The sequence below is a fragment of the Lynx canadensis genome, chromosome A3 (genome assembly GCF_007474595.2).
Source record: "Lynx canadensis isolate LIC74 chromosome A3, mLynCan4.pri.v2, whole genome shotgun sequence".
Classification (NCBI taxonomy): Eukaryota; Metazoa; Chordata; class Mammalia; order Carnivora; family Felidae; genus Lynx; species Lynx canadensis.
This window is the reverse complement of record NC_044305.1, coordinates 3,940,854-3,965,505: the sequence shown is the minus strand read 5'-3', so window position 1 is coordinate 3,965,505 and position 24,652 is coordinate 3,940,854. Positions and strand designations below refer to the sequence as shown.

Genomic DNA, 24,652 nt, shown 5'->3' with positions numbered 1-24,652 from the left:
GCCGAGGAAGCAGGGACCGACACTCAGCTCCCATGGTTCCCAGGGGGAGCACCTCGGAATTCCTCAGCTAGCAGAAAGTCTGCGGCACCTCGAGGTCAGCCATTGTCTCCCGTCGGCATCAGCACCAAGGAATTCCAGGACCCCGTTCCGATCTCTACAGACTCTTGTCTTTGAACCTTTCCCGAAAAAATTACATCGCGCCAGATGCTTTGCGACAGGGGAGACGGTGGCACGAGAGCCATTCGAGGGGCAGCGACCTGGGGGGCGGGTTTCACGTTACAAAGGAGTCTGTCTGACGGCGTTGGCCGATTCCTGTGGTGTGAACACCCCCAGCACAGCCAGTCCCAAGCTATGAATGTGATGGGTGGGAAGTGACGGCAGCGTGGAGTGCCACACCGTTGTGTGGCATGCCCACGATGCCGACGCAGTGAGAATGACCCCGAGGGCACCGAGAATGGTAAGATGGAATCAAATAATTGGCAAGTGACGAGCTTCAAGTATTTAGTACCTTTTTTAGGGAGGTAAAATTCACGTAGCCCCACACTCCCCATCTTCACTATTTATTTATTTATTTATTTATTTATTTATTTATTTATTTATTTTTGAATATGAAATTTATTGTCAGGTTGGTTTCCATACAACACCCAGTGCTCATCCCAACCATTTTCACTATTTTACTTTATTATTATTTTTTTTTAATGTTTGTTTATTTTTGAGAGAGAAAGAGAGAGAGAGACAGAGCGTGAGCAGGGGAGGGTCAGAGAAAGAGGGAGACACAGAATCCGAAGCCGGCTCCAGGCTCCGAGCTGTCAGCACACAGCCCGACGCGGGGCTCAAACTCACAAACCGTGAGATCGTGACCTGAGCCGAAGTCGGACGCTGAACCGACTGAGCCCCCCAGGCGCCCCATTTTCACTATTTTAAAGTGGACATTTGGGCAGCATGAAGTACATCCACTGCCAGAACATTTTCATCCCTGCCAAGGAAGCCCTGAACCTGATCAAGCGGTCACCCCTCATTCTCTCTCTCCATCCCTGGCCATCATCGTAATCTGCTTTCCGTGTCTATGAATGTGCCCCATCCGGGTTTTTCACGCGAACGGAATTGTACGCTACGTGACCTCTCAGGTGTGGCTTCTTGCACGTGGCGTGTGTGTTCATGGCTCGTCCACGTTGCGGTGTGTTTCAGCACTGCCTTCCTTGCTGTGGCCGAAGGGGACCTCCTTGTCTGGGTGTGTCGCGTTTTGGTTACCTGTTCATCCATCAGTGGACATCTGGGCTGTTTCTGCCTTTTGGCTGTTTCGAAATGTGCTGCTGTAAACATTCACATACACATTTTTATTTGAGCTCCTCTCTTTAGTTCTTTGGGGGGTATTATGTGCCCAGAAGTGGGCTTGCTGGGTCATACGGTATTCCAAGTTTCACTTTTTGAGGAGCCTCCGAATTGTGGCTCGCCATCTTACATTCCCGTAAGCAGTGCTCGTGTGTCCTCACTTCCCGGCATCCTCACGGACACCTGTCATTTCCAGTTCTCTAGCCATGCCTAGCTGCTGTGAGGTCATGTCTCATCGGGGTTTTGATGTACGCTTTTTTTTTTTTCTAATGATTGGTAGTGTTTAGCATCCATGCACGTGCTTTTGGCTGTTAGTAAATCTTCCTTGGAGAAGTGGGTGTTCAAGTCCTTTGCTCGTTTTTCAGTTGACTTGGTAGTTCTTTTGTTATTGAGTTGTAAGGGTTCTTTATTCTGCATGGACCAGACGTATGATTTGCGAGTACGTTCTCCCATTCTGTGAGCTGTCTTTTCACTTTCTTGATAGTGTCCTTTGACGCTCAAAAGTTTAATTTTGGTAAAAAAACAATGTAAAAAGTTGGTATAAAATTATATTTTAAGAAAGTTCAGTATACAATTATATAAAATTGATTTAAAAAGGTTTTTTTTTTTAAAATCACTCATGCTTTTGGTGTCATATCTAAGAATCCACTGCCGGATCAAAGGTCATGAAGATTTACTCCTGTGTTTTCCTCTGAGAGTTTTGTAGTTTCAGTTATTACATGTAGGTCTTTGATCGATTTTCAGTTGACGTGAGATAGGGAGTTCTACTTCATTCTTCTACATGTGACCATCCAGTAGTATATCTTTGTTTTTAACATAGCTTATTGTAAGTTTATGTAATTTAACTGTTAATAATGGCCGTGTTTAACAACCGGCTTACACAATTCCTGAAAATCAGCTCTCAGGAGGCAGTGTGAGCTGATATGAGCCAATACGAAATGGTTTCAGCCACTATTTCCACCTTACCTGCTTGCTGCAAAAGGCAGGAGTTTGTATTTGTTTTTCTTAAGGAGCCCAGCTGGGGGATGACCACAGTGTGCTTACAGAGCTCCTGGGGAGTGTCTGGGCAAGGAGCATCTGAAGACCCCTGCTCCTGTAGCCATGGGCTCGTCCACCCTCCTGCCGTTGAATCTGGCTTTCCCCCTCCCCTGGTTCAAAGAACGTGGCTGGGTCTCTCTGCCTGTCTTGCCTCCACATTTGCCCAGCTCTTCCCTCTGGCTCAGAGGGAACTGATTATGTCCCAGCTGGTGTGGAGGGCTTTTGGAAGCCCCCCCTGTGAGCAGAGACCCAAGCCTGATCCTGAGGTTGAGAAAGTGCCCCTTATCCTGGTTGGGTAACCGGATAAAATACTGGATGCTCAGCGACGTTTGGATTTCAGGTAGATAACCCATAATTTTTAGTATAAGCGTGACCCGTGCGAGATTGGGGTAGACTTCTACTAAAGAATTATGCATTGTTTCTCTGAAATTCATTTAGTTGGGATCTTGTGTTTTCATTTGCTGAATCTGTTAGGCTCTCCCTCAGGTCAGCGTTCTAACCTTCTGCCCCCTCTTCCAACAGCAGGGACTCAGAACCCCAGGGTGAAAAGGGTCCGAGGGCAGTGCCGATTCTCTGCCCGTTTTACAGGTCTGGAAACTGAGTCCCAGCGTGAACTTTTCTTTCTCATGAAGTCAGCGCATTTTCTGAGTGTCCCCTCTGCACAGGGCCCTGTGCTGGGTGACAAGACTGCCGTGGGCCTGGGTAGGGGGCGGGAGTCAAGAGTTCCCTTTCGGCATGTGAAATAGACAGGATGCAGACAGACCTAGGTCCGGATCCTGCTGTGCCATGTGTCAGCTGCCTGTGAAGTCGCTTCCGCTCTTGGAGCCTCTGTCTCCCCTTTCCTGACGTGGGGATGACGGTGCTTCCCTTGGGGGATTGTTCCCGGGCTTCAGTGGGGCGACGGCATGCCTGGTGGGGGCAGGGAAGAGTTTACTGCACGATCAGAGGAGAGAGGGACCGTGGTAAAGTTTGGTTGTTGCCCACAGGTCGCCAGGCATCCTGGGCCACCCGGATGATGCAGGATGGAGGTGCCAGAACTCACTCGCCCTGCCTCGCCTGCCCGGGACCAGCCGGCTCCTGCCCCTGGACGCCCAGGAGCCTCAGGTGGGCAGGTCTCGCCTCACCTGACCCTGGGCCCCGTCATTCTGTCACCGGAGCAGGGTCTGGCCCCCGCCGTGTTCCTGAAGGCCCTGCCCATCCCGCTGTACCACACGGGGCCCCCGGGGGGCCTCCAGCCACGAGCCCCCCTGGTGACGGGCAGCCTGGATGGGGGCGGCGGACCCTTTATCCTCAGCCCCCTGCCGCAGCCCGAAGGCCCCGGCCCCGCCCAGGCGGGGAAGCCGGCAGCCCCGACCCTCACCGTGAACATCGTGGGCACGCTGCCCGTCCTGTCGCCGGGCCTGGGGCCCACGCTGGGCAGCCCGGGGAAGGTACGGAACGCCGGCAAGTACCTCTGCCCACACTGTGGCCGCGACTGCCTGAAGCCCAGCGTTCTGGAGAAGCACATCCGGTCCCACACGGGCGAGAGGCCCTTCCCGTGTGCCACCTGCGGCATCGCCTTTAAGACCCAGAGCAACCTGTACAAGCACAGGCGCACCCAGACGCACCTCAACCACTCCCGGCTGTCTTCGGAGTCTGAGGGAGGGGGCGGCAGCCTCCCGGAGGAGGGGGACGGGGCCGGAGAGAGCTCCAGGGCAGCGGGCGCAGGGGACGGCTGGAGCCAGAGCCGATCCGGGAGGCCCCTCTCTCCAGGCGCCCAGGGTGCCGGGCGCTGCCCGGTGCCAGCCACGCACCCGTCTTCTGTCACTAAGACCCCGGGTCTGAAGTTGGAAGCCGTTCCCCGTCCGGGGTCCGCACCAGCCGACAGAGAGACCCCCGTGGACTCTGCCCACGCGGCCTCCCCCGCGCGCACCCTGGCCGGCGGCGCCCAGCCGAGGCGGAAGTCGCCAGAGCAGCCGTCCCCGACCGCCGGCCCGCCGTGCGCCCCGCGGCAGCAGGCGGCGCCGTCCTCGGAGAAAGCCCGGGACGTCAGGGCCTCGGCGGGCCGGCTGAGGAAGTGTGAGAGCACGGACTCGGGCTACCTGTCCCGCTCGGACAGCGCGGAGCAGCCGCCGGCCCCCGGCAGCCCCCTGCGTGGCCTGTCGGAGGGGGGGGCGGCCCCGGGCCCGCGGCTGGAGCGGCAGCTGGAACAGCGCATCGCCTGGCTCATCTCTCACAACCAGGCCGTGGTGGACGACTCCCAGCTGGACAACGTGCGGCCCCGTAAGACGGTCCTGTGCAAGCAGGGCAGCATCGACCTGCCCATGCCCTACACCTACAAGGACTCCTTCCACTTCGACATCCGGGCGCTGCCCTCCGGCCGGAGGAAGCCCGCCGCCCTGGGCCCGGCCCGCTCTACCTTCACACCCCCCGACGAGGCGCGCCCGGTCTTCTTCCACTCCGTCCCCACCCAGCTCTCCTCCACCGTGGCGTGCGTGCCCATCACCAGGAGCAACTCGCTGCCCTTCGTCGAGGGCACGGGAACGTGGCAGGAGCCGCCGGACCCGCGGGACGCCGGTGCCCGGAGGCAGAAGCCTCTGAGCCCCAGGCCCGCCCCTGCCCGGCCGGCGGACGTCCCCGGCGGTCACCCCCGGGCCCTGGTCAGACAGGCGGCCGTGGAGGACCCGCCGTGTCCCCTCACCGGAGACGGCCCGGCCCCCACAGAGGACCTGGATGGAAGCAGAGCGGCTGCGGGGGAGGGGGCGGCCAGCAGGGGCGGAGCAGCCGGGAAGAAGTGCGGCCAGAGGCCGCTGAAGATGTTCTCCCAGGACAAGTGGCAGGTGTATGGGAAAGAGACATTCAAGAGAATCTACCAGAAAATGAAAACCAGCTACCACGGAGGCAAGAAGGCACGGGAGGGGACGGTGGGGAGTGGGACAGAGCTAGGCCGTCCTCTCCAGGAAGAGGTAGCAGGGGACGAGGGCACCGCCCCATCGCAGGGCGGGCGGACCCCTGTCCGTGGAGATGTGTCTGTGGGGACCCAGCCGGGGCCTTGGGGACGTCCGCTGGCCCAGGAGGGCTTGCCGGTGATGGATCCAGCCACGGAGGGGGAGACGGCGGCCAGAGCAGGAGGCAGGGACCAGCCCAGGGTGAACGGGGCCACCTTACCCTCCACCCTCAGCTGCAGAGAACCCCCCTGTTCGGGCAGCAAGAGCCCTCTGCTTCCTCCAAATGGGAGGCTGGAGCTGGGGACTCAGCGGCCCGTAGCACCTGGTCCCCTCAAGGGAGGTACCCTAGAGGCTCCCGTGCCGGTTTCGGCAGACCCTAACCTGGAAGGAGGCACCCGTGGTGGGGGCGGCAAGGAGACCTGCCAGCAGGCCCCAGCGGTGTCGAGGCAACCCAGCGGGGGCACCGGGGAGCCCCAGCCTTCAGAGGACAAGCTCCCATCGGAGAGAAAGAAGCTGAAGGTCGAGAAGCTGAGCTGCCAGGAGCCGCCAGAGCCCGTGGGAGCAGAAGGAGAGACCCCGAGTGGCCCCGCGCAGGCCACCTCCCCGCCATCTCAGAACCAGGACGGGGATCCCGGGGACAAGCTGGGAGAGCCGCGCGGGGGTGCTGATGGCGTGGCGGGGGGCAGGGCTGGGGAGCCAGCAAAGCCGTCGGAAGTTTGTGGCGTCTCCTCTGCTGTTCCATCTGTGGCCCTGAGGCAGGTCCTGCAGGACCCGTGTCCTGCAGCTGTGTCCCCTGGACGTCACCCCCAGCTGGCCACGCAGCCCCAGGCCCCCGGCGTCCTCACTGCCCCGGCAGACACTGCCTTTCCCCCCAAGTACCTGCTCAGGCTGCCTCAGGGTGAGGCCTGCCCCCCACCTCCCACCGCCCAGGGTCCCAGACGAGGCCAGGACCCTCTCTGCAGGAGAAGGTGGCCGGAGGAACAGCCCTCCGTTGTTGGGCCAGGGCTGGGGACCCGCCTGCCGCCCTGCCCAGCCACAGGCTTGGCCTCCGGTGGAGCAGACATCTTCGAGGAGGATCCCGGCTGGTCCGGGCACTGGGGCAGGAGAAAGGGGGTGCAGGGAGAGGAGAAGCCAGACTTGGATGCCGACACCCCAGCAGCAGGGCCGTCCCCTGGCTCATCCTCCGGTGCCTCCAGGGAGACGACCTCCTTCCTGCCCACCCCAGCGTGTGCCACCCAGAAGAGTGGGACCCCTGAGCCCCGACACCTCTGTGTGGGTAGCACTTCAGTGGGGGCCAGGCCCTCTGGGAGTGTCCTGAGTCCCTGTGCCCTCGGCAGGGAGTTGGGCGGACCTCCCGAGAATGCCCCGGAAAACCCCCCCTCAGGGCCTCTGGCCGGGCTCAGTTCCTGCTGCTGCTTCCTCACGGCCCCCGCGTCCCCGGGCTGGCCCCAGCTGGCCTCGTGTACCCACTCAGAAACCCTGCGGAGCACCAGGGCCCAGGGCCCCTTCCCATCCTTGAGGGCTGAGCCCCGCCTCACGTGGTGTTGCCTGAGCCGAAGCCTGCCTCTGCCCACAGAGCAGAAGGAAACGACCGCCTCTGTCTACTTGGCTCTGCACTTCCTCGGTGGCAGCACCCGGGACGAGGGTCCAGATGCCCCGCCCCTGAGCAGGGCGGCGGTGGGAGGACGGACGAGGACGGCCCTGGGAGAAGGAGGGCAGGTGCGGACAGCAAAGGTAACACCCCCCCCCCACCCCCTTGCCCAGGGCCCTGGGGCTGGGGGAGCGTGCTTGGCAGGCGGCACTTGTAGTGAAGGAGAGGGAGCGGGAAGCCGGCCTCGTAACACCTGCCGTCTGCTCCCAGAGGAGGCTGAGCTGTCACATACGGGGCAAGATAGGACAAGGGCTGAACGTGCAACACAAAAGAAAACAGACTCATGCAAACAGAAATGTCAAGGGAAAGAATTACTGCACCCAGGACCCTGGATGAGATACTTTTCATCACTAGACCTTAAATTTTACTCTGAGCTTCCTGGTAACAGCAGCAAAAAGTGAAATGAAACCCTGCCGAGGAGAGAGTTCTCTGGGTAACCTAAGATTATAAACCAGAAACTCTTACCGAGAGATAGATTCCAGGTGAAACCCCATCTCTTAAAAGGAGAGAGTTGTTGGGGTGCCTGGCTGGTTCAGGCGGTAGAGCATGTGACTCTCGATCTTGGGGCTGTGAGTTTAAGCCCCACATTGGATGTAGAGATTACTTAAAAAAAAAAAAAAAAGAGTTACCGTACTGGGGACTGAGGAAACAATTACTACGATCGGATTCAACTTGCGTCTGAGTTTCCTGGGAGCAGTGGCTAAAAGGGAAGGGGGCTGAGTGCTGCAGAGTGTCCACCTGTTAACCTAAGTGGTAGGTGTGTGGCCTCAACTTAAGAGCGCGTCCACATGTCTGGGTTATGTCCTGCTCTGAGATATCTTGGGCCAGGGCAGCCGGAGAGTATCCCGGAGCCTCGGCTCTGGTGTAGCCGTGCCGAACAGTGCCTGGACTCCAGAGCCCCCGCCACAGGGCTCTTGATCCCGAGAATGGCGATTAACAAAGAATGTGCTGGGTCCAAGACCCAGTTTGGCCTGCCTGCCTCCGCCGGGCAATTAGGCACGGGATGCAGGGGCTCCTAGAGAGATGGATGGAGTTGGGGGTGGGGGCAGGGCTGGCCACGGTGTCGCCTGCGCCCCCAGTTAGCACTGTAGGGCTCTCAGCAGTATGATGCCAACGTGCCGGGTATTTTCAGCTCTTCTGCCCAGTGGCCTCAGGGATGGTGTCCCAGGAGCGGGTGTCTGAGCCTGAGTGGAAGAAAGGACCGCCTTGGAGGAAGGCAAAGCTGTTTCGGGGGAGTGGCAAACAGAAGAGGCTGAGCGTCCGCGCCAGAAGGTAGGGTGTGTGACCCACTGTCCGTCTCACACGTGCCCAGCGTATCTGGAGCTACAAGGGGCGGTTCCACTGACTCCCGGGAGGACCTTCGCGGGGTTCCAGAGCTGTCCGTGTGCTCCAGAGGAAGGGCTTGTGTGTGGGAGTGAGGGTCTGGAGGTCCGTGGGTAAAGGAATCAGTTGGTTCTCCATCAGCCCATCTGCACAGCCCCCCTACCCCCGATCGGATCGTGTGTTTCTTTGGAGGGCCAAACACTCCAAGGCCAGGAGTCCAATAAATATTTGAAATAACTGAGTTGAAAACACATCCACTGGCTTAAGTCCTGAGGAGAGAGTGTATTAATTATTTATAGCTTTTATTGCTTTTTTTATTTATGCAAGCGTTGCGTGTCCTTTGCAGAAAAATTGGGAAATACAGACGAGCAAAGAGGAGATGATAAAGCATCCTAGTCCTCGTGCTCGGGGTAATGCCACTAGTGCGTGGGGCGCTCCCTTCCAGACTTTTCCCTGTGGTGTGTGTGCACACACAGCATCTCCTGACAGCAAATGGGACGCACAGGTTTTTTACTAATACAGTCTTTCATCACACCGTTCTTTGATGGTCTCGCCCCTTTGCTCCAAACCCTCTAACCACTGTGGGCAAGGGGGAAAGGCCCCTCTTTAGCCAGGCCCCAGCCCCTCCGTGCCACCCGAGAAGCTGTTGTCTGATTTTTCCCATGGCCTCCTGTCCCGCTCACGGTGACTTTGAGCCTCCTCCCCCTCTCCCATTCTCAAATTCACACTCCGAACCCAGGTCCCGGCTGCTTTCCCAAATCCCCCGCCACGTCTTGGCCCCCTATTCTCCCCTCCCTGGAAGGCTCCCACCTTCTGCCCCCATTGTCAGTATTTGACCCAAACCCGAGATACTCTTCAAGAGGCCGGGCAGGGTCCGAATTCTTCCCTGCAGCTCCTCAGAACCTCGGCGGCTGGAGAAGACACGTCCTCTGGACGTGCCTGGAGAGGGGGCCCCGGCTCAGCTGTCTGCCAGGCCCGCGTGTCCAGGGCTGACACGGCTGAGGGCTTGCTGTGCCCCGGGTGCCGTGTAATGACCCCGCCCCATTTTCCTCCCGAGGAGCCCGAGGCGCAGACAGATCAGGTGGCCAGATGTGGCCTCACGGACCCAGATGTGAATCAGCAAGTCTTCCCCCAGAGCCCGGTTGCTCCGCACTCCGCACCCTGCGGTGGGCCTGACACTCACCTGGAGTTTTCTGGGTTTTCTTGTGATGCTGAGTCACAGTCCTCCGGTCTGGGGCCTGAGCTGGCGCTTCCCACGGGCTCCCAGGTGATGCTAAGGGTGCCGGCCCAGGGAGCACTCTTGGAGGAGCCGTGCTAGTGTTGCCCCAAGCCACGTTTCAGCCCACCTGTTCGTTGCCAAACGAAAGAAGGATTGCTCTGTGTCACGGGGACATCCGGCCCTACCCCGCACCCCTGAACCGTGCAGAGTGGGGGAGGGATGGCTCCCTCGGGGAATATTTGGGTGCCCTTTTCAGACCGAATGAACGCTAGCCAGACCGAAGAGTAGCTGCCCGTGGATTCTGGGAGCACAGGGACACTGGCACGTGGCCTCGTCCCTCCAGCGGTATCTCCCACGTTGGACTGACCTGGAAGGAGCGCTAGGTTACACGGAGTGACAGCCGCCAAGCTGTTTCTGGGTGTCAGGTCACGGGCCCAGGAGTCGTGGGGAGAGGGCCGAGCGTGCGTGCCTGTTAGCCACTCCCGCCTCCCGGGACCCCACCCAGTGCAACAGCTCAGCACCGTGTACCTGCCGGGTGCCGGGTGCCGCAGGTGGAGGCCGTGCGGGAACCCTTCCCAGCGCGGCTGCTGGTGCCAGGCCCACGCCCTGGGAGGCCCGGAGAGGTGTGCCAGCACCTCCTGGGCCGCACATGGCCCGTGTGGGAATCTTGTGAGGCCTGACCGTATCTAAAAGTCTTGGCTCTTAGTAGCCAGATAAATACCAGGAGAGTTCACAGAAAAATCTGGATTTCCAGCCTGTCTTGAAACATCTGAAGCCCTGGGGACGCCAGGCCCTCCTTCTTGCATGGCAGCGGCTGGCGGGAGCTGAGAGTGACCGCCTCGTGGGCAGCGCCCGTGCTCCCCAGCTTGCTCAGGCCCCACCTCTCCCTGTCGTGTGACGTTCGAGTTTGTAAACCTTGGGCTTAACGTGCGGCCTGGTGGGGGGGGGGCAGAAGACCGCCTCCCCAGCCAGCGAGCTTCTCGGCAAGAGCCCGTGGGTGGCAAGGCGAGGGGGCATTGGCCCCAGTGTAGAACCAGGAGGGGTCTGAATTCAGACTGGGCAGCTCTGTCCCGGAGCCCCTGACTGGGTGAAGTGAGAATGGGGCCACTGAAATTTTTATGTCCATTGAGCATTTATTGGGCAACCGTGATTCATTTGTCGTTTGTGCCTTTTTTGGCTTACAGCTGTCCTGAGTTCATGTCAGCTTCGGGGCTTGGCACTTGCAGACCACCCCCCCCCCCACCTCCTCCTGCAGAGCTCACCTGTGGCTGTTCACATAGCTGGCTCCCCCTCCTCTCAGGCAAGACCTCGCTATCACAGTGGGACCTCCTCGACCTCTGTACTTCGGTGGTCCCCCCTCCCGTCATCTGGTTTCATTGCCTTCACAGCCTGTTGGCAGAATTCTTTTTTTTGAGGCATAGAATTCGTGGTAGCTTCCTGCTGCTTTTTTTTTTTTTTTAAAGTTTGTTTATTTGTCTGAGAGAAATACCGTGTGAGTTGGGGAGGGGCAGAGAGAGAGGGAGAGAGAGAATCCCAAGCAGGCTCCGCACTGTCGGCACAGAGCCCGATGCGGGGCTCGAACTCACAAACCGTGAGATCATGACCTGAGCTGAAACTAAGAGATGCTTAACTGGCTCAGCCACCCAGGTGCCCCTTGTGGTAGCTTGTTTCTTAAAGACCAGCAGTGGAGACAGAATGTGCCTCTGGTGCCTTGTCTCTGACTTCTAGAGCTTCGGAAGGGCTTGCCTGATTAGGTCAGGCCCACCCAGGATAATCTACCTTTTGATTAGAAACTTTAATTGCATCAGCAAATCCTCAGGAGAAGAGGATTACACAAAGGCGTGACCTACAGGATCACCCCAGGCTGTGTTTGCCAGGCCCAGCTTTCCCCGGCTCACCCAGCTAATGGAATTAGAGTTGCAACCAGTTGAGTTTTCTGACCCAGTGCCTTGCATCAGATCATTCATGATGAATGGTCCTCTTAGTGAAGGACACACATGTCTGGGGAGGTGTTCGGAGGGGAATATGATGCTGGCCTTCTAAGAAAGTTCCTTCTAAAGGCAGTTTCTTATGAAGCCACCGGTTCAATGGCACTTGGCCTGCAAAGGTTTGATAAAAGAGACGACCAATTCGTTTGACTCGCGTGAGTTGTCAAACTCAATCCATTTTCTGGTGGTGGGTGGCATAGTTAGATGATAGAGCTTTTTGGAGAAATGTGCTGCTTCTCTTTCGTATTTGGTCCAGCTTCAGAGACATGGATCGGCGCTCGCCCTCAGTGCTGGTGCGGGGAAAATGCTGAAAGGTGGTGCCTAGAGGTGCTTCAGCTCACTGTTCTGGAAGCCATGCACAGAGCTCATGTTTTGTCTTCAGTGTGTTGAAATCCGTCCATCTCTCGCATAGTAACTTAGGGCGAATTTGTAACAGAAGTTAATAGTAACATAGGATTTGCATACACTTACTTTGCAGATAACCAAACGGAAAAACTAATTTGATGAAGGGTTGCTTGGGCTGTCTACCTACCCACCTGCCTGGCTACCGTCTATCACTGTTGCTGCTGTAACAAACCACCAGTTTAACGTAGATGCGTTTTTAAACAACCCCAGTGTATTATTTCAAAGTTCTGTAGGTCAGAGCTCATTAAGGGGTCACCTGACAAGATCAAGGTGCCAGCAGGGCTGCGTTCCTTCTGGAGGCTCCCATGGAGAATGGGCTTCCTACTCATTTGCGTTGTTGGCAGAATTTTGCCCCGTGGCTGGTGGCCCCTCGTGTGTGTCCTGAACCGGCAAGGGCGGGCTGGGTCCCTTTTCACCCTTCAGGCACCTGCTCCTTCCTGTCCAGCTTCATTTCTCTGACCTTCTGCCTCTCTTTCATTGTTAAGGACTCACGTGGTTAGGCTGGGTTTACCTGGCTAATCCAGGACGTCCTCGTCATCATGGGGTCTGTGCCCTTAAAAATTCCCTTTTACCATGGAAGGTAACCTAGTCACAGCTCTGGGGGATTAGCATATGGGCATCTTTTAGGGTGGGGTCATTATTCCACACCGTCCACCTGTCCATTTGTCTGTCCAGCCACATGTGTATGACCGTGTATATGCACGTATGCATCCGTGGATGTACGTGTCTACCCGCTCACGTACGTGGGTGTACGTGAATGTCTGTCGTTCGTTCGCTCGCAGGTTCTCAGGAAAGGGGTCTGTTTTCTCATTCACACTCCCATTTTACTTCAGTTGTCTTACGTTTCACCAGAAAACGAAACACTGTAGCAGGGATTCCCCATTGGCCCTAAGTCACAGCAAATGGTGGAATTCGTGTCGCAGAGTATCTGTTCTCTTTTCCTCCTTTTTTTTTTTTTTTTTTTGAAAACATTTGAAAATGCAGAAAAGTTCAGAAAAATATATAACAGACTGCTAGGTAATGATCCAGAATTAACAAATATTAATATTTTGTCATATTTGTTTCTGAGCCTCTAAAAAATAAAATATTAGTTTGTATACTATATATTATGTAAAATGAAACAAAACAAGATAATTACGTAGGTTTACATATTTGGCACTGATTGTTTCGATCTGTGTCTTCATACTTTACAAATCGGTGTATACACTAATAATATATGCGATTGTTTTGTGTCTTTATATTTTTTTAATGTCTATTTAAAAAAATTTTTTTAATGTTTATTTCTGAGGCAGAGACAGAGCATGAGCGGGGGAGGGGCAGAGAGAGAGGGAGACACAGAATCGGAAGCAGGCTCCAGGCTCCGAGCTGTCAGCACAGAGCCCGACCCGGGGCTCGAACTCATGAACTACAAGACCATGACCTGAGCTGAAGTCAGATGCTTAACTGACTGAGCCACCCAAGCGCCCCTTGGGGGTGTGTATAAACATCATACCGAATTCATCATTCTTCAGTTCGCTTTATAACTCAGTGTTGTGTTTTTGAAGATCCAGCCATGTTGGACCAAATTCATTCATTGTAAGTGCTGTAGCGTGCTCCCTTGCACGAGTATGACTCATTTTATTGTCCGTTCCCCTATTTGTGGGCATTTAAATGGTTTCCAAATTTTTTTTTTTTTTTTTTTGCTAACTTTGCAGCGAATGAATGTGTATGCATGCCTCCTTAAGCACAACGCAAGAAGTTTTCCAAGAATACACCCCAAAGTGGAATTGTTGGGTTATAAGGTAATCACATTTTCAACTTCACGCGTTATCACTGAATCACTCTCCAGAGTGGGTGTGTCAATTTACATTTCCTCCAGGTGTAAGTGAAGGTTGGCTCTGCTCCCATATTCCTACCGATGTTTGTTATTAACTTACTTTTATGCTTCGCGCATCCAGACTGTAGAATTCTGTCTATATCCTAGGTTTGTACGTGTGCTTTGCCATTACACACACTGCAGATGTTTTCCCACATCTATTCTCTGTCTTTTAAAAGCCCATTTATATATGTTTTGCCCACATAATTGCAAACGTCTTGCCCCTTCATTCTCACATATCAGATCTTCTGGGACCGTTCTTCTGTCTGAAACATATTTCTGAAAACTTCCTTTAGAGCAGAAAAATCTCAGTTCTCATTAATCTGAAAGTACATGTATTTCATCCTTGTTGAAAACTGTTTTTTCTGGGTGTACAACCTTAGGTTGACAGTCATTTGCTCTCCGTACATCAGAGATCTCATGCACTGTTTTTTGGCTTCCATTTTGTGGCGGAGAAGTCAGCTATTCGTGTACTCCTCTCTGGTCTCTTATCTCTGGCTACTTTTAAGATCTTCTTTTAATCTTTGGTGTTCCACTGTTTTACTTTGATGTATAAAGGTATATGTTACTATTATTTATTCCATTAGGAGTCCCTTGGGCTTTTGTGATTTGTGGATTGATGTCTACCTAGAAAATTCTCTGCCTTCATTCTTCAAACATTGTCTCTACCCTGTTCTCTGTCTTCTCTTTCTGGAACCCTGAAATAACGTATCTTAGATCTTCTCTTTTACGTGTCTTAACCTCTGTTTTCTTTTCTTTTCTTTTTTTTTAATTTTTATTTATTTTTGACAGAGAGACAGAGCATGAGTGGGGGAGGGGCAGAGAGAGAGGGAGACACAGAATCCGAAGCAGGCTCTAGGCTCTGAGCTGTCAGCACGGAGCCCGACGCGGGGCTCGAACTCACGAACTGTGAGATCATGACCTGAGCCGAAGTCAGATGCTCAGCCGACTGAGCCACCCAGGTGCCCCTTAACCTCTGTTTTCAATAACCTCGTCTTTCTGTGTGAAAATCTAGATGCTGTCTTTAAAATTTTATGAATTTTCTCAACCCCCTAAGTTATTTTTTTAAGCTCTATTAAGATATATTGAATTTCAATGTTATGCATATTTAAAGTGTAAAATTTAATAAGTTTTGATGTGTGTATACACCTGTGAAACCTAACAACACAATCAGAATAATGAATGTGTCAAAAATCCCTCAAATTTCCATGCGTCTTCCCTCCGGCCACCCTCCCCTCCCCAGACAGCCCCTGATGTGCTTTCTGGAACCATGGAGTAGTTCCCTTCTTCTAAAATTTTATAGGAACAGAATCACACAATATATGCTCTTTTGTGTGTGGGGGGGGGGGGGGGGGGGGGGGGGCTGACTTTTTTTTCACTCAGCACGATGATTTTGAGGTTCATCCACGTCATGTGTATCAATTCGTTCCTTCTTATCCCTACGTACTAAGCCATCCAGTGGATATGTCACAGTTGATACATTTCCTTGTCGGTAGACATTCATGGTTTGTTTCAGTTTGAGGCTGTGACACATAAAAACTATAAATACCCATACGCAGGTCTTTGTGGATATATATACTTCACTTTTTAAAATTTTGAGCCGGTTATTTTTGTTGTTGTTCAAGTATAACTAACACCGTGTTATATTAGTTTCAGGTATACAATCTACTGGTTCCCCACTTTATACGTTACTCGGTGCTCATCAGGGTGAGAGTGCTCTTTATCCCCTGCACCTGTTTCACCATCACCCCCCCCCCCCCCCCCCCCCCCCCCCGAAATGAACAGACAAAGAAGAAAAAAGTCAAAGGAACAGACTCTTACCTGTATGGATGTACACTTTACATTCCCTTGAGTGATAGCGAAGAGTGGACTGTCTAGCTCATACGGGAGATGTGTGATTCATGGTAAACTGCCAAAACATTTTCCGAAGCGGCCGCATTATTTCACGCTCTCACTAGCCACGTCAAACTTCCCGTGTTTCCACGACCTTGCCGACCCTTCGTGTGGCCCTGTTTTTCACTTCAGTCGGTTTACCAGATGCGTGGCGGCGTCTCGCAAGCTGGAATTTGCACTTCCCTCCTGACTAAGACATCGAGCATCTTTTCACGGGCTTGTCTTCCATGTTTCTTCTTCGGTGAAGTATCTGTCCGAGTCCTTTGGCCATCATAAAAATGGGTTGTTTTCTTATTGTTGAGTTTTGAGAATTCTTTACATATTCTGGTTGTAAGTCCTGCATCAGATATGTGACTTGTAAATATTTTCTTCCAGTCTGTGCCTTGTTGTTTTTTTTTTTTAATTTTTTTGACATTTATTTATTATTGAGAGACAGAGCACGAGCATGGGAGGGGCAGAGAGAGGAGGAGACACTGAATCGGGAAGCAGGCTCCAGGCTCCAGGCTCCATGCTGTTAGCACAGAGCCCGATGTGGGGCTCGAACTCACAAACTGTGAGATCATGACCTGAGCTGAGGTCGGACACTTAAAACCGACTGAGCCACCCAGGCGCACCCCCCCCCTTTTTTTTTTTTTTTTAACTCTCTGAACAGTGTCTCTCGAAGAGCATATATTTTTAATTTTGATGAAGTCCACCTACCATTCTTTCTGGATTATGCTTTTGGTGTCATCGCTACAAAAATCTTTGCCTAATCCATGACCACAGAGGTTTTTCTCCTACGTTTTCTTCTAATGTTTTCTACTTTCAGGTTTAACACTCAAGCCTGCCGCCCATTTTCACCTAATTCTTCTGTGTCATGTGACAGACAGGGGAAATCTCTTATCTTTGCACGTGGACGTGTAATTGTTTCAGTACTGTGTGTTCGTCTGTCTGTTTTGAGGCAGCACCACACTGTCAGGACTACACCGCCTGACTTGAAGACTCACTGTGAAGCTAAGATATCCAAGGCAGAATGGTATTTGCATCATAGTGGACAAATAGATCAATGGAACGGGTTAGAGAGTATAGAAATAGGCCCCATGTATTTGGTCAATTGATTTTCAGCAAAGGTTCAAAGGCAATTCAGGGAGGAAAGTACAGTCTTTTCAGCAGATGGTGCTGAACCTGGTAAATTTCTTCGCCAGTAAGCTGAGCAGTTACAAAGTTCGCCTCATTTGTTTCTCTGCTCTCAGGGGATGCTGCCTTCATTACTTGACTCATGTCTCGAAAACCATTGTTTTATTCATTTGCCTGTTTTTTTTGTTTTTGTTTTTGTTTTTTGGGGGGGAGGATATGTGCACCCTGAAACCATGCCCACATATGATGTCTTTAACTTATCTGTAATTTCTAGAAGTTTCTTTCCTTTTTGGGGGGGGTAAGAACATTGACATACGATCTACCTTCTTAAATTTTTAAGTACATAATCCAGCATTGTTGACTATGTGCCCTGTGGCATACGGTAGTTCCCTAGGATTCATTCATCTTTCACACAGTGAAACTGTGTACCCTCTGATCAGCACCTCCTTGATTCCCCCTTCCTCCAATCCCTGGCAGCCACCACTCTCCTTTCTGTTTTGATCAGTTTGACTGTGTTAGATTTCTGAGATACTTGGGGTCATGTACTATTTATTCTTCTGTATCTGGCTTACGTTACTTTGCATAGCATCTTTCAAGTTCATCCGTGTTGCAGCAAATGGTAAGACTTCCTTGTTTCTTTAAGGCTGAGGAATATTCCATTGTGTATACCACACCTTCTTTATCCATTCATCCATTGATGGACATTTGGCGTGGTTCCATATCTTGGCTGTTGTAAACAGTACTGCAGTGAACAGGCGTGTGCAGTTGCCTCTCTGAGGTCCTCATTTCAGTTTGTTTGGGTATATACCCAAGAGTGTGATTGCTGGGTCATGGGGTAGTTCTAGTTTTAATTTTCTGAGGAACCTCTGTACCGCTTTCCATGGTGGATGTACTAATTCCCGCCAACATAGTACAAGGATTCCTTTTTCTCCACATCCTTGTCAATACTTACTATCTTTTATTTTTATTATTTTTTTTGATAATAGACATCTTAGCAGGTGTGAGGTGATCTTTCATTGTGGTTTTGAGCTGCATTTCCCTGATGATCAGTGATATTGAGCACCTTTTCGTATGTCTTCTGACATTTCTAGATTTTCTATGGAGAAAGGTCTACTCATATTTTACCCATTAAAAAAAAGTTTTTTTAATGTTTATTTATTTTTGAGAGAGAGAAACACACAGAGTGCAAGTGGGGGAGGGGCAGAAAGAGAGGGAGACCCAACATCCAAAAGCAGGTTCCAGGTTCTGAGCTGTCAGCATACAGCATGACACAGGGCTTGAACTCATGAGCTGTGAGATCATGACCTGAGCTTAACTGACAGAGTCACCCAGGCTGTGGTTGACATACGTAACAGGCTGTTTACCTGTTTTTTTTTAAGTCAGGCTTTTTTTTTTTTTTTTTTTTTGCCATTGAGTTGCAGAAGTTCCTTGTATATTTTGGGTATTAACCTCTTCTCAAATATATGGTTTGCAAATATTTTCTCCCATTCTGTAGGTTGCCTTTTCATTTTGTTGATGGTTTTCTTTGCTGTGCAGAAGCTTTTTAGTTTGATGTGGTCCCAGCTGGTGATTTTTGTTTTTGTTGCCTTTGATATCACATCCAAGAAATTATTGCCAAGGCCAGTATCAGGATTTCCCCCTTTGTTTTTCTTTTAAGAGTGTTACAGTTGCAGTTTAAGTCTTTAAACCATTTTGATTGGATTTTTGTGTATGATATAAAGTAAGGGTCCAATTTCACTGTTTTGCATGTGGACGTCCAGTTTTCCTGGCCCCATTTTGTGAAGAGACTCATTTTCCCATTGTATGTTCTTGCCGCTTTTGTTGAAAATCAGCTTACAATAGACGTGTGGGTTTATTTCTGGGCTCTTTATCGCATTCTGTTATGTTCCATTAGTTGATATATCCATTTTTATGCCAGTGCCATAATATTTTTATGACTGTAGCTTTGTAATATATTTTAAAATCAGTAAGTGTGATGCTGCCTGCTCTTTTGTTCTTGCTCAAGATTGCTCTGGTTATTTGGAGTCTCTTATGGTTCCATATGAATTTTAGGGTTTTTTAAAAAATTCTATAATCTTTGCTCTTATTTTCAACCTTTTCTAAAAACACACTTAATTTTTTACATCTAATAATGCCAGCATAGAAAGTTGTGGCACGTCTGACTCTGTTTTAGGTATTAGTTCTCACTTGCAGGAACTTATTTCCTTATTTTTTTTTTTTTGGATTTTTGATGGTGAGCTGAGATTTCTGGAACTTTGGGACTTGGGTTGGAGGTAGGTTTCTCCAGTAATGCCCCCCCCCCCCCACTAGGTGCCTGAAGGCATGTACTGGGCACTACTTTAAGTAAAATTCTTAGTTTTAGGCTTTTTTGTGTCATGTGTATTGTGAATTCAGATTGCAAACCCATGAGAAGACCGTCTTATTGTTATAAAATTAACGGAAGAGACTTTTGCCTCCTTCACTTAGTCACTTAGTGATAAGAGTGGAGTTTTTCAGTGTCCCCCGGGAAGGGTGGTGGGGATAGGGTGTTTATTTCTAATTCACCCTTGTATCAAGGGTACGGCCCTCTGAGGTCTCAGTTTTTGCAGGAGTACGGACGTTGGGTGCCTCTAGGGTCCCCAGGGTAGGTTCTGGGTTTGGGTTTGAATCCTGCTCCCTCTACCGCCCCCCTTCCGCAGACCATAAAAACACAAGATCAAGGGGCGCCTGGGTGGCTCAGTCGGTTAAGCCTCCGACTTCAGCCAGGTCACGATCTCGCGGTCCGTGAGTTCGAGCCCCGCGTCGGGCTCTGGGCTGATGGCTCAGAGCCTGGAGCCTGTTTCTGATTCTGTGTCTCCCTCTCTCTCTGCCCCTCCCCCGTTCATGCTCTGTCTCTCTCTGTCCCAAAAATAAATAAATGTTAAAAAAAAAATAAAAAACAACAAACAAACACAAGATCAAGCTCACCTGGTTTGTTTGGCAAATGCTCTCAAGATGAAAACTCTCTTTTTAGGTTTCAGTTTTCACTTGGGTTTTGAACTTTAAATATAAAGTTTTGAACATTTTTATACTTCAATCTGCATTTTTACTTGTTTTCAGTGTAAAGGTGAGTGTGGTAGTAGTCAGCCAGAGTAAGTCGCCAACTGCACTGTTGCAAGTGGACTTCTTTTCATCATCGAGAACGTGAATATGTTGATACTAGTCAGGTGGAACGGCCTTGTCCTTTATGAGCATTGCTTTTTGGTCTTGTCTAAGAGGTCTTTCCTTACGCTCACTCTCCCGGTGTCACAAACACAGAAAGATATTCCCCTGTGTTCTCTCTGTATACATATCAATGTAAGGAAGGATTTATTTTTACTTTTGTCCACATAGAGAACTACGGACCATCGGTCAAACTCGACTTTTGACCTGTTTTTGTATGCCCTTGAGAGCTAGACGTGGTTTTTACATTTTTAAAAGGTTACATATGTAAAGAATACATGGTAGAGATGGTATGTGGTCGGCAAAATCTAAAATATTTACTATCTGGACCTTGATACAAAAAGCTTGCAGACCTCCGGATTGATCCCCCCCCCTTTTTTTTTTCTCACCTATTTGCTGTATTTTCACTTCCCACTCCTACCTGCAGTTTATTTCTGGGTCCTCCATTAGATGTCATTTGTCTCTTCGTTTGTTCCCTACTTCAAATACCACACTGTAATGGAAGAGGTTGTTTTCATTAAGGAAAGTCCATGAGCTAAAGGAGAGAGATTAGAAAATGCAGGATCTGTTTTCAGAGTGGAAATGGAAAAATGTAGCAAGTTCGTACTTGGATGCCTAATTGCCCTGACATTAACCAGAGGCATAGAGATCCAGAGTGCCCACAGACCGCGCCTCCGCCGTGCCCAAAGCGAGTGCTGGACCATGGAATTGGATTTTATTGATTAATTTGTAACCGTGGCCAGTGCCGTATGAAGCACGAAACGCTTGTTCTGTGAAGCTTCTGCCGAACGGAACAATGAGCTGTCAAGTCCCGAGTGGGTCGGCGTGAGCGAGGAAGGCATTGGGGGTCATCTGGGGGAGGCGTGCACTGCAGACCCCAAGGTACATGTGAGTCATCGAAGGTGCGGGGCGGAGAGAAAACCGGGCGCCGAGAATGACATTTTTCCTTGTAAAGTGGGCGTTTATTTGTCCGAGGCGGGGGCCTGCTCACTTCAGTCCCGACCGAGTTTCCTTGGTCAACGAGGTAGGGCTCTCAGGAGTGATGGCACGGTCTCTGAGGTGAGGTGGAGACACAAACGAGGTGTGGTGGCTGCCACCACACCTGGCTGAGACCCTCTGTCACAGTCACCAAGGCCCCGGAAGCTTTGACCATAGTGTTCTGCTTAGCCGGACACTGAGGTCTGCTTGCCTCCACTTCCGGTCGCTTTGCTTCGTTCCCTGTGGGATGAAACGAAAGGGATGATATGACAGCACATGTTCCCCCCACCCCCCGGGATGAACGTGTAAGACCCTCTCCTCGGATCCGCCTTCCGCCCCTCAGACTTGGCTGATCAAAGGGGCAGTGAGTGTGTGTGGGGTGGGGAGGGTGTGGTTGGAGGAGGCAGGGTGGCCGGTGGCTTTCAGGCGGCCTCAAAAACCTCACCCTGCCTCCTTTGGAGAGCTTCTCACTGAACTCTAGTTAAAACTGGTGTCCCCTGAGCTCTTAACCTTGGCCAACCAGACACCGGTGTCCCCACTGGAGCGGATGCGGGGCAAGAAGGCTTTTTTTTTCTGAGCAGTTTTCCATGAGGCCTATAAACAAAAACGTTGTGCCGATCTCGTGTGTCAGTAATGGTGGCTCTTGAAGGCAGACCTCTGGAGAGACCAAGAGGGCAGAGGGTACACTGAATATAGGAATTCAATTTAAAATCTGGACCTTAAGTGGCAGCTTATTAAAAACCCTGTAAACCACTCTACAGGTCAGCTAACAGCAAATTAGACGTAAATACAGAAACCTAGATAGGATGTAAAAAGGTAGCCTTGAGTAAAACCACAGCGAGAAAAAGCATGGCTTTGTGGGACAATGTCACGCGCAAAAGTGACACCACGTATTTATAAGGATCCTCGCGTATCCAAGGATGTTTGTCAGACGTATCTGAGTGAGCGTCTCTGGGGGGAAAATAGGCAAATGGGGGTTAGAGGAGACGGGAAACATGCGAATCATGTGTCTGGGGTCGGGCTCCCTAGAAGCAGAGCCCGAGATGGGCATTCCTGGACAGGTGATTTGCGGAGGGAGGGCTCTCAGGAGTGAGAGAAGCAGACCGGGGCAAGGGAAGGACTAAGAGGGGTGTGGCATTGAGTGTCCAGTCCTGCCTGATCCCACGGGGAGCTCTGGAGTGTGGAATGCCCTAGAGAGTGGCCACCACGGGACACAGGGGCCGAGCTATCACCCCCTGCAGCTGCCAGTGGCCAGGGGCCCTTCCTGGGGTGTGTGCAAGCTCTCCCAGGTTTCTCTAGGCAAGATGGCTCCCGTCAGCCAAGGGCAGTCCTCTCGAGAAGGGGGTAGATGGGAGTCACCAGCAGCCAACACCCCAGCATCTGGAGCGGTGGGGGGGAGGCGGTCGAGACGGGCATTCGTGGCATCTGCTAAACTGCAGGAGGCCTGGGTGATGGTGACAGGCTTGCCCCCCCCCCCCCCCCCCGCCACACCCAGTGTGTCCGTGCCCAGAGGACGGCGCTCCACGAGGGGCTGCACGCAGAACGTTCTGAGAGAGCCCAGGGGCGGGAGAAGCAGACCCGTGACCGTGACCAAATCATATACTGCTCCAAAGGCAGTCCCCCATGAGGGCCAAAGGGGGCCCAGATTCCACCTTAATGAGAGCTGGGTTCAGGGGCTGGGACTCTTCAGTCTGCCAGTTATTTTCATTGACTGCAGTCCCTCACTAGGCCGTTTTCCAAAAGCAAAACCTCTCTGCACTTCAAACTGTGCCTTTCTTAACGGCTGCAGGCTTGTGGCAGTCACCCACTGGCTCGGGGTAAAGGTGACCCACAGCACACAGAGAAGAATTCTCCCCACATCGCCCCACCCTCCTCCCTCCCTTTGTCTCTACACTTTGAAATCACTCTCTGTCTGGGCCCAGCAGGAGCCCTGACTGGTTCTGGGGCTTGTGATTAGCTCCCCACCCTGGCTCAGATAGCTCTTTCAGGAACCCGTGGTCTTGACAAGCGGGGGCGACTGCTTCAGAGAACAAGGCAGGGCCCCCTGGGGGATGACAGCTCCTGTCCAAGGCCAGGGAGGTAGCCGAGCCTCTCCCAAACGCGTAGACTGCAGAAAGACGAACAAAAAGTCACTTTCTCATTGTTGGTGCCGTGAAAATCAGCTCCTAAGAGAATACAGCATTCTGCAGATCTTACTTAAAATTCTGTGAGCGGTGCTGATGATGAGGGGATTGCAGCCGGAAGCTGGCAGCGGCTCAGACAGATGAGAAAGGAAGATGGCCAAGCAGGTCGCCTCACCTTCGCCCCAGACTGAAGAGTGTCTGGGAGTAGGGTTCTTGTGAACTGGGGCTTGTAAAAGAGAGGCTGTCCTTGTTACTTAAGTGGGCAGGGAGAGGCCGTGCGAAGGTCTTTTCGAAGAGCTGACCGCTGATGGCGGCCTGGGCGAAACGGTGTGGGCCACCGGATCAAGGGTCTGGCCCCACTTGGCTACGCGGTCTTGCGTGTCATAGGGCGACACGGCAGCTGCTCTGTGTCTTGGTTCTTTCGCCTGCAAAATGGTGGCACGGGACCAGCTCGCTGGTCTGCTTTTGGTTGCATATCATAATAAATGCACGATTGTTTACCTAGGAATTACATGTTCGTTTTACTCCACTAATGTATTATGTATATTAAAAAGGGCGTACAGCTGTAGATCCAAGAAAGTCTGGATACAAATAAGTGTAAGGCCTAGTATTTTCTTTCTCAACCCTTGTCGTGTCCTCCCACTGGGATGTGAATACTGTTTCTGGGGATGAGACCACTGGAAGGGCTTCTCTGCACGGCAAGTCTACGATGCCCGTGTTTCCAAAGTAGACCCTCTGAGCCCACGGTGTCCAAGGCAGTAGCCGTTCGCCCCACGTCGTGATTTAAATTCAGTAAAATGAAATAAAATGTAAACGTGAGTTCCTCAGAAACACTAACTACATTTCAAATGCTCAGTAGCCGCCCGTGGTGCGTGGCCACTCTATGGTCAGTGCAGATTCTAGAACGTTTCCGTCATTGCGGGGAATTGTATTGAGAAGCTTGCCTGTTAAGCGGTCAAGCCCATGTGATTCGGTGTTTAATTACACAGCCGCTAACCTTCGCTGAGCGTTTGCTCTGTGCGAAGTCGCATGGAAAGCATTTCGTAAGCACTATCTCATTTAGTCCCTACAACAATCTAGCCCCGTGTCATAGCGGGGGAGACGGTGCGAGGAAGGACGAGGAGTTTCCGAGCTGACAGGCTGCTCAGAGGTGGAGGCCTTGTGTTCTCCCGGGCGCCCCACGGGGACTTGGGGTTCATTGTCTGAGCGTCGCCTTTATCAGTGTCTGTGCGTGGGCTCCCGGGCACACGTTCTCAAGACCGTTCACCACACGTGTGCTTCTCTGTCCCACAGGCGCAGAGGGGGTTTCTTACAGAGCCGCGTTCAGCTGAGAGGAGGCGGCCTGCACAGGCCACCCAGGGTGCTGAGGAAAGACCGCCACCTCCCCCCACTCGAGGGGCTGGGCCCACGCAGGACCCCCAGGAAGCCTTCTTCAGAAACGGCAGGTAATGTTCTCCTTGGAGGTGAGTCCCAACTGGGCACAGCAAGGGCCCAGGCCCCTCGTCAGATGCTGGGGATGCAGGGTGGGCAACAGCCAGCCAGCTGTGCCCTCGAGAGCCCTGAAGGTGTGAGGACTCAAGTGTGACAACTGGGGGATAGTCACCGTGACCCCAAAGTAGCGGGG

General features: G+C 52.0%; 1 protein-coding gene across 5 annotated transcripts in view; it reads left to right on the top strand.

Moving 5' to 3' along the window:
• ZNF831 (zinc finger protein 831) overlaps nt 1-24,652 on the top strand; it is a 91,895-nt gene that overhangs the window by 23,985 nt on the left and 43,258 nt on the right. For 4 of the 5 annotated variants that reach the window (XR_003967518.1, XM_030309280.1, XM_030309281.1 and 1 more), the window contains exons 2-4: nt 3,357-7,031; nt 8,081-8,220; nt 24,322-24,473. Coding sequence is in view for 4 of the 5 variants with exons in the window: in XM_030309280.1 (XP_030165140.1) it covers nt 3,393-7,031; nt 8,081-8,220; nt 24,322-24,473 (3,931 nt within the window). In the remaining variant the exon portion in view is untranslated. The remainder of the gene's footprint in view (nt 1-3,356; nt 7,032-8,080; nt 8,221-24,321; nt 24,474-24,652) is intronic. The other variant, XM_032592553.1, reaches the window with a different exon arrangement.